This window comes from Schistocerca nitens, chromosome 8 (genome assembly GCF_023898315.1).
Source record: "Schistocerca nitens isolate TAMUIC-IGC-003100 chromosome 8, iqSchNite1.1, whole genome shotgun sequence".
Taxonomy (NCBI): domain Eukaryota; kingdom Metazoa; phylum Arthropoda; class Insecta; order Orthoptera; family Acrididae; genus Schistocerca; species Schistocerca nitens.
This window is the reverse complement of record NC_064621.1, coordinates 198,418,032-198,432,494: the sequence shown is the minus strand read 5'-3', so window position 1 is coordinate 198,432,494 and position 14,463 is coordinate 198,418,032. Positions and strand designations below refer to the sequence as shown.

At 36.6% G+C, this 14,463-nt stretch overlaps 1 protein-coding gene across 4 annotated transcripts in view; it reads left to right on the top strand.

Moving 5' to 3' along the window:
• LOC126199312 (N-acetylgalactosaminyltransferase 6-like) overlaps positions 1-14,463 on the top strand; it is a 217,422-nt gene that overhangs the window by 44,138 nt on the left and 158,821 nt on the right. For all 4 annotated transcript variants that reach the window (XM_049936146.1, XM_049936147.1, XM_049936148.1 and 1 more), the window contains exon 2: positions 11,993-12,201. In XM_049936146.1, the coding sequence (XP_049792103.1) occupies positions 12,034-12,201 (168 nt within the window). In that variant the 5' untranslated portion in view covers positions 11,993-12,033. The remainder of the gene's footprint in view (positions 1-11,992; positions 12,202-14,463) is intronic.

Genomic DNA, 14,463 nt, shown 5'->3' with positions numbered 1-14,463 from the left:
GTAGATTCCATTACATAGTGTCTCCACAGCAGAGTTGCCACTACTTAAGTTCCAACCTATATAATTAGTGTTGGTATTTTGCAACAATGATTTATTAAACTGATAGTTTGATAGTATTCACACTTTCCAGCACATTCTTTTTTTGGAATTGGAATTACTACATTTTGATGGTATTTTGCCTGTGTCATATATCTTGCGCACCAGATGGAATAATTGTTCTCATCGGTGGCTAGACTGAGATTTTCAGTAATTCAGAGGACTTTTATTTATTCCAGAGGCTTTGTTTTAACTCAGGTCTTCCAGTTCTTTGTCAAATTTCTCTTGTCGTATCATATCCCTTATCTCATCTTCATCTACTTCCTCTCCTGTTTGTTGTCTGCTAGTTTGTATCATTTGTATATCTCTTCTGTATTCCTTTCACTTTTCAGTCTTCACTTCTTTGCTTTCTACTGTTATGCAATCTAATTTTTTTTAGATATACTTATCCTCTTTCACTTTCTTAGCTTTGTATCTTCTCCTTTCATCAGTTGAATTCCGTATCTCCTGTGTTATCCAGTGATTTCTACTAGGCCTTGTCCTTTTATCTATCTTCTGCTGCCTCAGCACTTTCAGTTCATCCACGACCCATTTCCTTAAATTCCCACAGTTTTGCTTTTTTTTTTCACTTTTAATCTGAAATTCGTAACCAATTATGGCCAGAGTCCACATATGCCTCTAGATTTATTTTGCAGTTTAAAGTCTGGTTTCAAATTCTTTGTCTTGCCATTATACCGGCTGTAGGAAACCTTCTGGTGTCATCAAGTGTGTAACATGTCTACAACCTTCTTTCGTTATTCTTAAATCAAGTGTTGGGAATGATTACACTATTTTCTGTGCAAAATTGTAGTAGATGGTTTCCTGTCCATTCCTTTCTTCCAGGCCATATTCTCCTACTACTTTTTGTTTTCTCCTTTTTCTACTGTTGAATTCCAGTTTGCCATCACAATTGAATTTTCATCTCCCTATCTTAGTAATTAGGAGGCATATAAACTTGTCCTACTTTGGTGAGTGTTGGCATAATGTGTATATTGGCTATGGTACTTCATCACTATGCTGTTCATAATACTTTTTATTTTCTTGTTTGTTATTAGACCTATTCATATATTACCACTATTTGATTTTATATTGATAACCTTTACTCACAAGCATAGAGGTCCTGTTATCCAGCCACTGTATTTCCCTAATTATCACAATATATAACTTTATTCTTTTCATTTCCCTTTTCTAAATTCTCTAACCTGTCTACCTGAATAAGGCATCTAACATTCCACAGCCCACCTGTAGGATGCCAGTTATGTTTTTCCTGATGACAATGTCCTCCTGAGCAGTCCCCACCCATAGATCTGAATGGGAGACTGTTTAACTTCCAAAATATTTTGTCCAAAGGGATACCACTACTAAGTTGTACAGTACAGCTGCTTGCCCTTGGGAAAAATTACAGCTGTATTTTTCCCTTGCTTTAGTCATTCACAGTAGCAACATTGCAGAGTCATGTTGGCTAATGTTACTTGGTCAGATCTGTCAATCATTGAGACACTTGCCTCTGAAACTACTGAAAAGACTGCTAGCCTTCTTGAGGATCAGTGGTTTAGTGTGGTCTTGCCATAGACACCCCTATGGTGTGCTTGCATGTACGATAAGGCTATCTGCGTAATTGAGGCATGCAAGCCACCCTGTTTTCTTAAAGTCCATGGTTAATTAAAAATCACTGTAGAGCTGAAAACTATGTATACAAATTAATAGCAGTTTGACAATGTAGATATTTTATGAGCAGCATAACTCAAATGAACTTTGGCATATCTCACATTACCCCTGACCTACAATGACTTTAATTGCAATGAACTTCATTCAATTCACAGAAAGACAGTACATAGTTAATCTCCTGTCTTAGTGAAGCTGTTAAACAATGTAAGTATAGGTTGGGATATCAACTATGTAAGGAAAGGGTAGATTGCTACTTACCTCAAAGATGACATGTTAAATTGCAGACAGGCACATTTAAAAGACACATACACATTAGCTTTCGGCCATAGCCTTAGTCAAAAAAAGAAATGGAAGGCTGTGGCTGACAGTGTCTGATGTGTAAGTGGCTTTTAATTGTGCCTGTCCCCAACTTAACATGTTGTCTTGAGGGTCAGTAGCAGTCTATCTTTTATTATTTTCATCATGGCAGTAGATGTAGTGGCAGAGGACATATGGTGCCATATATAGTTATACTTATGATCGAAACGGCTTATGTCTGTTGAAATTATTTTATTTTATTGATCTTGATGCAGCTGCTGGGCTAAGACGTTTTACATTTTTAAAAGCTTATGACTTCTGAAGGAGGCTATATTATTATACCAGAAACCATGGTCAAAGTTTAGAATATCCATAATTAGTGCAACTGTGGGCTGTTTTTCATTTGAGACAGTCTATCTTTTCCTTACATCAGTGAACCTGTCTGTGGTTGATAGGAATGAAACATTTCAGGTGGTATTTCATTCAACACACCACAAGGATGTTTACGGACGGACACACACACACACACACACACACACACACACACACACAATTATCCTCCACCCTTTGTATAAAATGAGATATATCGGATTCACATTTTGGCATGTGTAAAGTATGCTATTTTCCATTTTCGAAAGTTACAGTACTCCTTGAGAAAGCACTTCTCAATGAAGAATGTGCAAATCACTATAAAATTAAAATACCTTCTACCTAATACAGCTTATAAAGTATGTTGTACCAGAAAGTGTTTATATCTGTCTGTTGTCATTAATCAAATGACAACCTCATAATGTTTCCGTCTTGCCTTCTATGTTAGTACTGTAGATAAATGGAGGGAATGCACCAGTTGGAAATGCTGCTTTACTAACCTGATAATTGCTTTCTTTCTCAATTTTAGTACTGCCTCATAATTTTCCATTTACACTTCTCATTTTCAGCATACTTCAGTAGCATCACAACTTAATGGCTTCTATTCTCCTCTTGGCTGAACTATCATTGTCTGTGTTCCACTTCTGCACAGGACCACACTCTGGGAAAATACATTTAGAAAAGACTTCCTGATATTTAAATTTTTGTTCAATGTTAAAAAATTCGCTTTTTCGGAAATGGTTTTATACCTATTGCTAGTTTATATTTTATGTGCTCTCTATTTTAATGTTCATCACTTCTTTTGCTGTCCAAATGACAAAACTCATGTGCTACTTTCAGTGTCCTATTTCCTAATTTAACTCCCTCAGCCTTAACTGTTTTAATTCTACTGCATTCTTACTGTCATTTTACTTTAGTTGCTGATTGTCTTTAACCACTTTTCAAGACATTATTCATTCCATTCAACTGCTCTTTCAAGTCTCTGACAGAATTATTATGTCATCAAAAAATCTCAAAGATTTTATGGGTTTCCTTTCCAGTGTACAGGTTGAATAACATAATGGGACTGTCTACAACAGTCTCACTCTCTTGTCAATTTCTACTTCCCTTTTCTTTCTTTTTACTCTTGGTAATAGCAGTTTGGTTTTTGGATAACTTGCAGAAAATAATTTTTGCCCACTTTATTTCATTCCTACTACTTTCAGCACTTCAAGGAGGATATTGTAGTCAACATTATCAAAAGCTTTTTTAAATGTACAAAAGATATTCCTTTCTTCAGTCTATCTTCTAAAAATCTTAAGTTCAAGAATGGCGCATATGTTCCTCCATTTCCGGAATACAAAACAATGAATTAACCCTAAATAAGAGGAAAAAACCAACAGTACTTGTTTCCTCATAAGCAGAAAGCCCAATAGTACCAATCTGAAAGTGCAAATTGAGATTATAGCATGTATGTCAAACAAAATTTGTGGGAATGTTTGTAGACTTCCAACTAAAGTGGGATGAGTTCGCTATCATACTGGAAAAAAAGAAATGCTATGGCATATTATGCACTTCAAACAATAGCTTATATTCTAGTGTGACATACTTTGCATATATCCATTCCATAATTAAGTACATCATAAAGTCGTAGGGAGCGAATGTCAAGGGTGTCAATTAGTTCGCAAAGTACAAAAAAGAGATATAATACATTTGTAATAGCCCATTCCACTAACCTTTGACTGGCTGTTCATTTGTATTCTGCACATTGAGTGTGACCATATATATACACATACATACAGGGTGAAGAAAACTTGTGCCAAGAAATTTTAACCCTGGATAGCTGATGCTAGTAAGAACCAAAATTACTTATGTTGTGTAGGTTGACATGGCACGATTTTTAAACTACAGAAACATGGCGCCACGCACTCTGATTGATCATGGGATTGCCCTGTTGCCGTTAGTTGGTTGACTGGCAGTGCTGTGGTTGTCAGTTCACACATACAAACTTCCTTCACACCGTCACTGCCCCAACGTGATATGCACATGTGTCAAATAGGTCTTGCTGTTTGTCTCCATCTCACATTAGAGGCATTCACATGTAAGCTTCGCTTCGGAGCACATACAAGTTACCTGCAATTTAGTCATGCAGTAAGTATAGCGGCACAGTATTCGTTTGAAGAACAACGAGATATGGTTTTTGTTTGTGGACTGGCCGACGGTAATTGCACATGAAGCTCGATGGTTGTATGAGGAATGGGTACCCAGCAAGACATCACCCAGACCTGCAAACATTTACAGCAATTCATTGGCTACGTAGCAAAACAGGCTCATTAGTGGGATATCAGGGTGATGCTGGAAGACCTCAAGCATGTCTGGATGCTACATTTGAAGAGACTGTTCTCGAGTACTTCGAGGAAGCACCTACGACAAGTACTCAAGCGGTTGGACATGACATGGGGGTCACTCATTGGTTAGTCTGGGAGGTTTTGAGGGATGACGGCCGGCATCCATTTAATTTCCACCCTGTCCAAGACCTAAATTATGTGGCGGACTATGAACACAGGCTAGGGTTATGCCGGTGACTTCTGTGACGTGTTGCACAACTTCCCCTCCGTTGTGTTGTTTATCGATGAGTGCACCGTCCATTGAGATGGCCTTTACAACACTCGAAACGTTCATTACTGGGCGAGGGGAAATCCTCATGTCACGTACCTCCACAAACAGCAGGAACGATTTTTGCTCAACATTTGGGTAGGCGTTGTGGGTGACCATCTAATTGGGCGGGTCCATCTACCTCCTCGACTTACTAGGGCAAATTACCTTCACTTTTTGCAAGAAACTCTACCTGGCCTGCTGGAAGGTGTTCCCCAGGATATATGGCTATGCATGTGGTTGCAGCATGATGGGGTGCCCACACATAACATTCGTGCTGTGCATGGATAGTTAAATGAACACTTCGACAGCCAGGTAATTGGCAGAGGTGCTCATAAGACTCCGCGGTCACCAGACCTCACACCACCGGACTTTTTCCTGTGGGGATTCATCGAGGTTCTTGTTCACCCACCCGGACACGAAGCACTTAGAGACAAAGAGCAATTAATGGATCGCATTCAGCATGCCGCAAATCACATTAGGGCAATGCCAGGAGTCTTTGAAAGAGTTTGGCAAAAGACAATTCGACATTACCAAGCTTATGTCACATCAGAGGGTCGCCAGTTCGAGCACCTGCTTTAAGCAAACAATGTCCTAGCTACGAAAAAGGCCCTTTTCAGGGCTGACACAATTTGTAAAATACTTTCTGTACGTGAACTAACAGTTGTTGATGGGTTTTTTCCCAGTATGCCTTATCATGAAACTAAAATGGATGTGCCGGGATCCTGGTGGATTTGCCCCCGGAGTGGAAGGGTGACGCACTACCACCGAGTGTGCGGGCTGCCTTGGATACATCGCAATCTCCGGCAGACAAAGCATTCCTGGACATGCATTGTCCATAGCATCTGGCAACAGGGGAATCCCATGTCCAATTGGAGCCAAGTTTCCGTGGTTTAAAAACTGTGCATTGTCGACCTACACAACATTAGTAATTTTAGTTCCTATTGGCATTGGCTATCCAGGGTTAAAATTTCGTGATACAATTTTTTTCCACCCTTCACATGTGTGTGACGTTAACCTTGTGATGTGTTTTATCAATGGTGTCCTGTTGTTCAATTTTAATCACATGTATGGCATCTGCACTCAGATGTACAAAAGTACAATGATGAGAGTGTGCTCTATGTACAATACATACAAGGGACCAGTAATATAATATTTGAATTCAAAAATATATGATGTTACAGCCAACAAATGTATAGAGTAATTTATGCCATCCGGCATAATTTTGTGTCCTGTTTAGCACTGCTTTTAACATAAACTAATTATTGATGTACTAAAAAACTAATATTTGTTTATGAAAAAAACCTCTCTAAGAGGGTACTTCAAAATGATCTAACATCAAATTTGTATGATGGTGAAAAAACTGAACCAGAAACTGATAATTGCAGGAAGTATGGGAGCATTCAGAGATAATCATAAAAAATGTCTTAGGAGAGCACACAACACTGACTTCTTTAAAAGCACAGTTTCACTCAATTTGTTTTTGAAACAAACAATTTTTTTAAAGAAAAACGTTGACCAATACTAGACTGATAAGTTAACACATGAATGTGGTGTGAGGTGCAACACCTTTACATCACAGTAGGAAAAAAGTGCGACCCAGAATAGTCTTCCACACAGTTTCATAAAGTCATATATAAAACTTCTATAAGAGACCAAAATTGAAAATAAATTTTATACCTTTAGGAAGCAATAAAAACAATTAAATTAGAGCTGCCGTAATGCTGAAGAGTACTTAAACATATATACAAATTACTGAGGCAAATTTTCAGCTTAGACAATTAACTGCTATGATCAAGAGCTACTGTTCAACAAAATAGTGATAAGGTCCACACAGACATTTAACATGACAGGAGATATATTGTATGTATACATTTGTGTGTATTTAAACTATGCGTACATTATGTATTTGTGTGTATTTAAACTGTGGTTCCAAGTCAGGTGGTTTAGGGGTCCCCCCCCCCCCCACCCCCCCACCCCTCCCTGACTGTTACATATTTTTTTCAAATTTTATGTGCCGGTTTGCTTAACTATTGGAGAAAGATGATGTTGTTGTGGTCTTCAGTCCTGAGGCTGGTTTGATGCAGCTCTCCATGCTACTCTATCCTGTGCAAGCTTCTTCATCTCCCAGTACCTACTGCAGCCTACATCCTTCTGAATCTGCTTAGTGTATTCATCTCTTGGTCTCCCTCTATGATTTTTACCCTCCACGCTGCCCTCCAATTCTAAATTGGTGATCCCTCGATGTCTCAGAACAGGTCCTACCAACCGATCCCTTCTTCTAGTCAAGTTGTGCCACAAGCTCCTCTTCTCCCCAATTCTGTTCAATACCTCCTCATTAGTTATGTGATCTACCCATCTAATCTTCAGCATTCTTCTGTAGCACCACATTTCGAAAGCTTCTATTCTCTTCTTGTCTAAACTATTTATCGTCCACGTTTCTCTTCCATACATGGCGACACTCCATACAAATACTTTCAGAAACGACTTCCTGACATTTAAATCTATACTCGATGGTAACAAATTTTTCTTCTTCAGAAACACTTTCCTTGCCATTGCCAGCCTATTTAAGATATATGGTATAAATTCGTAACTCACAAATGGTGATACTTGAAGGAATGTCTTGGTTGAAGAGCAACACAGTGACTCAGTGATATTTTTTAAAATGTTGTCAAAGTTTGGCGTGCTGTATTGCAGTTAATAATTTTGATAAATCTGTAAAATATGGCAAGATGACTGAAAAGTTTTCAATTTGCATATTCTGTAGGTTTTAAGTCGTCTGATTCACTGTTTTTACCCAGTCAACATTCAGAGTTACCACTAAATTTTATTGCCACAGAATTTTCACTAGTTTTAAGATGCTTGATCTCTTCTTGTGGTATAATTTGGCAGCTTTCTTTATGTGAATTGGTTGTTCAGTAACTTGTTTATAACAACTGCAAGTATTATCAGCTTTGAGTACATAATATTTTTATATATATGAGGCTCAAGCTTGCTGGGGAAAGAAGTTGTCACTAAAGTAAGTGGCTTTTAAATTGAGTAATTGTAAAATCCCCTATTTGAACCAGAAGATTTATTCTGTAACTTCCAACTTTTTTGAACTAGCTTACAGAAAGGAAAAAAGTAACCAACTGTCAATAATTTAATCAAATTTTATTTTTGCAGGCTACATTTTGTATTGTTGCTTTGAAATCCTAATGAATTCAGCATGTGAAGATGACCTGCTATTGTGTATCGTTGATAGTTTGGAGGCTTAAAGTCACCATTTGCTAACCTATAATTTCAGCAAAGGAACACAAAATGCTGGAGATGTTTCTCTTGAACAAAATAAACTGTTATTGAGTACAGTTCTGCCTAAGATTCAGTAATAAATCTACAATTTGAATCTCTGCTAAGACCAAGCTGTAATAGAATTTCAAAGAAGTATCAACAAATTTAAAAAAAAAAAATAGACAAATTAATGAAACTCTGGCAATTATTTTTTCCAGGCTCAGGTCCCTTAAATGGTACGAATTCTGGCACTCTTTTTTGAAATATTTATTATTGATAGTTTACCTGGTGGTCAATGTGTTTTCCTAAGGCAGAGCCTCAGCTTCATCACTTGAAGTGGTATGTGAAAACTTAACTATCATTTTCAGTTCTCTTAGAGCTTCTCAGTTTAAAATTCGGAGTGTCAGTAATGGTAATCTAAAACAATGTGTTAAACACAACGATAATCAGCTATAAGACAATGAAATGGCATCTGATGCTGGATTTGACTCTAGTGTGTTACAGCAGCCAACAGTTAATTTAAACAGGAGTGTGTGAAATGCTCTGACACTCAGAGCAGCCAAGCTACCAGAGATACACTGTGGCAGCCCTTCTTCAATTGCTGAATCCATCACAGTTTCAAACCAACAGTACGAAAGCTCTCCTGTGAAAATAAAATTGGATAATTTTTTTAACAAACAATTGCTTTTTTCTACTTGTAAGATGATTCAAAATAGTTGAAAAATTGCAAAATAATCCTTATGATTCATTTTGAATTTATGGCATAATGAATTTGTGCATCCATTTACTACTGCTTCCCAAGAAATAGAATGGTCTTAGAAGATGATGCTCCAAAATAGTGTTTTGCATGGGAACTTATAATACTATTTTTTTTTCTATCAAAGTATTAAGATTTAACGATATAATTTCAGCACTGAGGCAATGAACTGCGCTGGAAGTCAGCGAATATGTATGCCCAGAATAATGTGAGCAGCGTATCATTATTTTGTTCTATATAAGAATATGCACCCGTCTTTTCTTGCTCCCCTTGTTCTTCTTTAATCTCATGCCTTTCCAACAGCATCTTGCACTATCAGGTTCCTATTTTCTTCCATTTTGTTCAAATGAACTAAACTTGTATTTCTGTTAGGAATTTATTTAATCATTCCATTATCACCAATTGCGACTACTGATAGGATCTTATTACGAATACTTTATTCTTTCGCTCCAGAGTTGAGCTAAGATTATTGTAATTTCCAAGTATTTCACCAAAATATGGCACAATTCTTTGTTATGTTCAAAACTGTGAGAATTATTCGCAGAATGTTAGATTTCAATACAAAAAACTTATTTTGTTAAATAATAATGGTTTAACATTTCTACTTTCATATCGTAGTAGCAATTACAAATTCCCAATTTATAAATGTTATAGATGTTTTTTTACTACATTTTTTTCCTTATGATGCCAATGCGGTACTCAATATATTAAATTAAATCATTCTGAATCTCTCACGAGGCAAGAAGCTAGTTAAAAATTTCCTTGAGATTACAAAAACACAAATTAAATGATTTTCAGCATGCTACAAGTCTACTGACCTTGACTTCAAGCAATAAAACATAGAAAAGAGTAGAATAAACTAAGAAGTGTAGTGAAGTGTTCATCTTATGCATTAGATAGTATTGTGTGCATTTTCTGATAAAAATAATTTTTGTTCGAAAAACTAAAATGTGGCATGTGTGTAATCTTAATTCATTTACTTTTAGTTAATGAAATTGATACCTCTAATTAATCCACATACTAATAGTTGTGCGTGATATTTAATTCATAAAAATAACCAGTCTCATGCTCATATTTAAAAATAAAAAATCAAAAATAATTGGGGTACCTTAAGTTGAAGAAATTCTGCTTAATAATCACAAAATGCTAATTTTTCTGAATTACCGTAAGAACTTAAGATTTTGTCAATCTGATATTTAGAGACATCATTAGTTTGAAAGATTTATTCAATTACTGAATTATTATAAATATATCATTATACTTAAGCTTATTTTACATCCATTACAATTTATGCTAGCCGAAGCATAAATTTCCATAATTCCAGAATCATATCTACCCATATTTATAAAATACCGTAGTTAAAGCTTTAGTATAAACTTTATTAGGCGTTTCTAGACCTACAGGGAAAAAAGCAGTATAGAGAATTTTTATAATTTTTAGAGAAAAGAGCGTTCTCTTAAGTGATGGACATAAGTATGGATCAGATGTCTTTTTTGAGAGAGAAATGTTTAAAAGTAAATAATTTTTGTGATAATTTTTTTTTCCGTCAACTTTAGCCTAATACCTCTCAAAAACTATGCACACAAAAATGATAATACTTGCAGTTGTTATAAGCAGCCTACCAGACAGCAATAGCACAAAATGAAAACTACTGAAGACATGAAGCTACCTAAACTTGGAAATTTTCTTTGTAACACAATTTATTAACAACTTTTGATGCCACTTATAGCAAAGATAGGGAGTCAAATGGCATAAAACTTACATAATGCACAGAATGCAAGCCGTTCAATCATATGATTAAATTAAAAATCTTTGCCATCACTCTTTACTGAAATACAGCTTTACAAACTTGACCAACATTTTAGAAATGACACACTTCACTTAAGAAGCTCCTATTAAAATTTGTGACAAAAATTTGTATCTCTTTCTTTGATTGTTTAGCAAATTTTCAGACAAGATTTGAATAAAATTGAGATAGTCCATTGGAGAACATCTCTAAAATTAGACCCCTTGACCTAGAGTAAAAAAATACAAAAATGAAATAAATATGAATAAAATAGCAACAACATCTAACCAAGTATGGATTGCGGTGATGTGTAAGGTAAAACATATAAAACATCAATGTCTTATTACAATTTCTGTGTAAATTGAATAACATACGGTGGTGGCGTTTAGAAATTGGTAGAGAAATTCCAGAATGAAACAATGAAAACAATTTCAGAATGAAAGTGTCAGTAGGCAGCAGATTATATGTATATTGTGGGGGAAGTTCCTACCACATTAAAACTTGAACCCATAACTTTGTCTGTAGCAGGCAATGTACAACCAATGTAGCCATGTCTCTTGGCTACAGGTTCCCTATAACCTCTCCACAAATTCCACACATGCTGTCTAGTATATCTTGCTGGAAAAATTTTCCTTTTGCATTACATTTTTTTAAAATTAATATGTATGTATGTTTGTTTGTGTGTGTGTGTGTGTGTGTGTGTGTGTGTGTGTGTGTGTGTGTGTGTGTGTGTGTGTGGCAGGGGGGGAGGGGTAGTAATCCTTAATTCGATAAACGATAAACTCTTAGGGATTCCTGGAATAAGTTTTCTTGTCACCTGTTTGCTGTTTTACTTCCAAGTGTGGACATTTCATAATATGATTAACATTTTCTCTCTTTGAAATTACACTACTCTAGTGTCTCCTCCTCCCAATAAATTGTTCCAGTTTTTCTGAGTATGTAAATACTGTCATGTTTGGAAATATTTTTGCTGTTATTCTCATGTCATAAGTTATTAGAAAGTATTACTCTTACAGTTTTCAATATATTACACAAATAATATCTATGTTAATATCCTCTTTAATAATCAGTTGAACAAAATTACGCCATAAATTTCTTCAAAGCATTTATTTACAACTTGTTTAATTCTGTCATAGGACACCCTTAAACAGTATGTTTTACGGAGGTACAACAGTGAATGATGCGACGCAACATAAGAAGCATCTGTCGATTTCTGCTGTCGGCTGCTGCAACAGTGGTGCTGACAGTGTTGGTTTTTAGGCTCATTCGTCAAAATGAAATCATGGCACCCAGACTCGAACCTCATGGTGCAGAGCCACTGCCGCCGCAGGCTCAACATTTGGTGGTGAGTATGTGTTGGGCTTTACTGCTGGTCTGTTTTTATGGGCCAAATTTCTTTTGTTTATATAAATCTGTGGTGATGGTATTTTGGGGATATACTTAATTTATTTGCATGTTTTACTGCAGGTCCTACAGTTAAACTCTCCAAACAAATGTCTGTATATGTGTGACTCGTCTAGGGGCTAACATTGTTGACAATTTATTCAGATCCTGGGTTAGATGTAAACCATGTACAATACATTTTCGTCTCTGTTTCTCACAACTGATTATTTATGGAGTAAGGATGATACTGCAACTGCTCAACACCAGTGGTGGTTGATCGGTGTGGTGTCACCGCCAGACACCACACTTGCTGGGTGGTAGCCTTTAAATTGGCCACGGTCCGGTAGTATACGTCGGACCCGTGTGTCGCCACTATCAGTGATTGCAGACCGAGCGCCGCCACACGGCAGGTCTAGAGAGACTTCCTAGCACTCCCCCCAGTTGTACAACCGACTTTGCTAGCGATGGTTCACTGACAAAATACGTTCTCATTTGCCGAGACGATAGTTAGCACAGCCTTCAGCTACGTCATTTGCTACGACCTAGCAAGGCGCCATTATCAGTTGCTATTGATATTGTGAAGAATGTACAGACAAGAGCTACGTTCAACATTGATGGATTAAAGTTAAGTATTCCACCAAGTACCACCTTTTTTCTGAAGTCTGAATTCCTTGTCCTGTTCCAGACCTCACGCCAGCCTGCGCGAGCTTAAACGCGTGCCTTTCGGCTTCCTCCAAACTCCGTGGGTTGGCTCCTACCAATCCACAACAATCGGATTGAAATTTATGGATCCTTGGGGCCTTTTGGATTGTTAACTGTCCTATAGTTTTGAATCAAGAACCACACATGCCATGATAAAACTAAAGGCAATAAAAACCCTAAATTAAAACCGGTATCCTAAATTCTGTTGAACTCCTCCTAAAATAAAAAAAGAAGGTTGTTATTTTATGGAATTTCTTTTTGAAAAATTGTCTCTGAAATTCAGATGCATCTTATACTAGAAATTAATATAAAAATGTACAGTGTTTGATTTAAAATTCCCATCAGCCTTAAAAATGGCCACATATTTGATGGCGGGGGAAACCTCTCTCTCTCTCTCTCTCTCTCTCTCTCTCTCTCTCTCTCTCTGGCAACATTGGATGAGAGAGGAATGGAACAAATTGATGATGGGTGAAACCCAACATAAATTCGCACTGAAGGGAACTTTATATTGACCTATAGTCAATTAACTGTGTCAGATGGTAAAAAGTTGTGGTCTAGATAGAGAGAAGACATTATTGTTAAACGTTTCAATAAGTGTGGCATAAGTAACGCTCTTGATGCCAGTGAAGATCGTCTTATATACGAAGTGGATAACAGTCATGATGAAGGGGGAAGTTCATATGATGATTTTCAGGGATTTTAAAGGTCAGTTTGGTTTTATAAACTAGTAGTTTTTTTTTAGTTTGGCTTTGCAATCTAATGATAAAAATGGTAAAAATATGGTTTTTTAAAAAATTGCTTAAAAATTAAGATGTGTCTTATAGTCTGTAGTGTATTATAATCCATAGCGTCTTATAGTCCGTAAAATACAGTATTCTGGAAGTCAAATAATGCACCTAGTGTGCACTGATATTTTCAAGGCATTAAAAACCGTAAATTAAAACTACAGTCTCCCAAATTACCTGTCGAATTCATCCAAAAAACCGTACTCTGGAGGTCAAATAATGCATCTAGTGTGAACTGATATTGTCAACAAGAGCATCTGCCACGCTTCTGTCATCCTTGCAGGACGAGGGCATGCCGATCAACCACTGTTTCATTTTCTGCCATCAGTATCATTGGACAGTGGTGTTGGAGGGCTGTGTCTCAACATACAGCTTCCCCAGCCACTGATATTATAGGAACACTACTTTTACGGAAGGTAAACAATGTCTGATGGCTTGCGAATTTAACTATTAGAAATGCAGGAAATGGAATGATTAAAGTAACAATTATTATGCCAGACAATTTGGTCTACACCTATTTCGCATACGGAGTGTGAAAAAAACTATTTACTTATCAGTTGTGAAGAAAAGGAACCCTAAAAAGTGTGAAAATTGCAGAATAGTAGCTTTGATAGCATATGCAAGAAAGGTTCTCTTAAAAATCATCCAGGGTTGACTAAAACCGTTCATTGATAGAGAGTTACCAAGGGAACAAGCAGGGTTCAGAAAAGTAGAGGTGCTGGGGACCAAGTAACAAA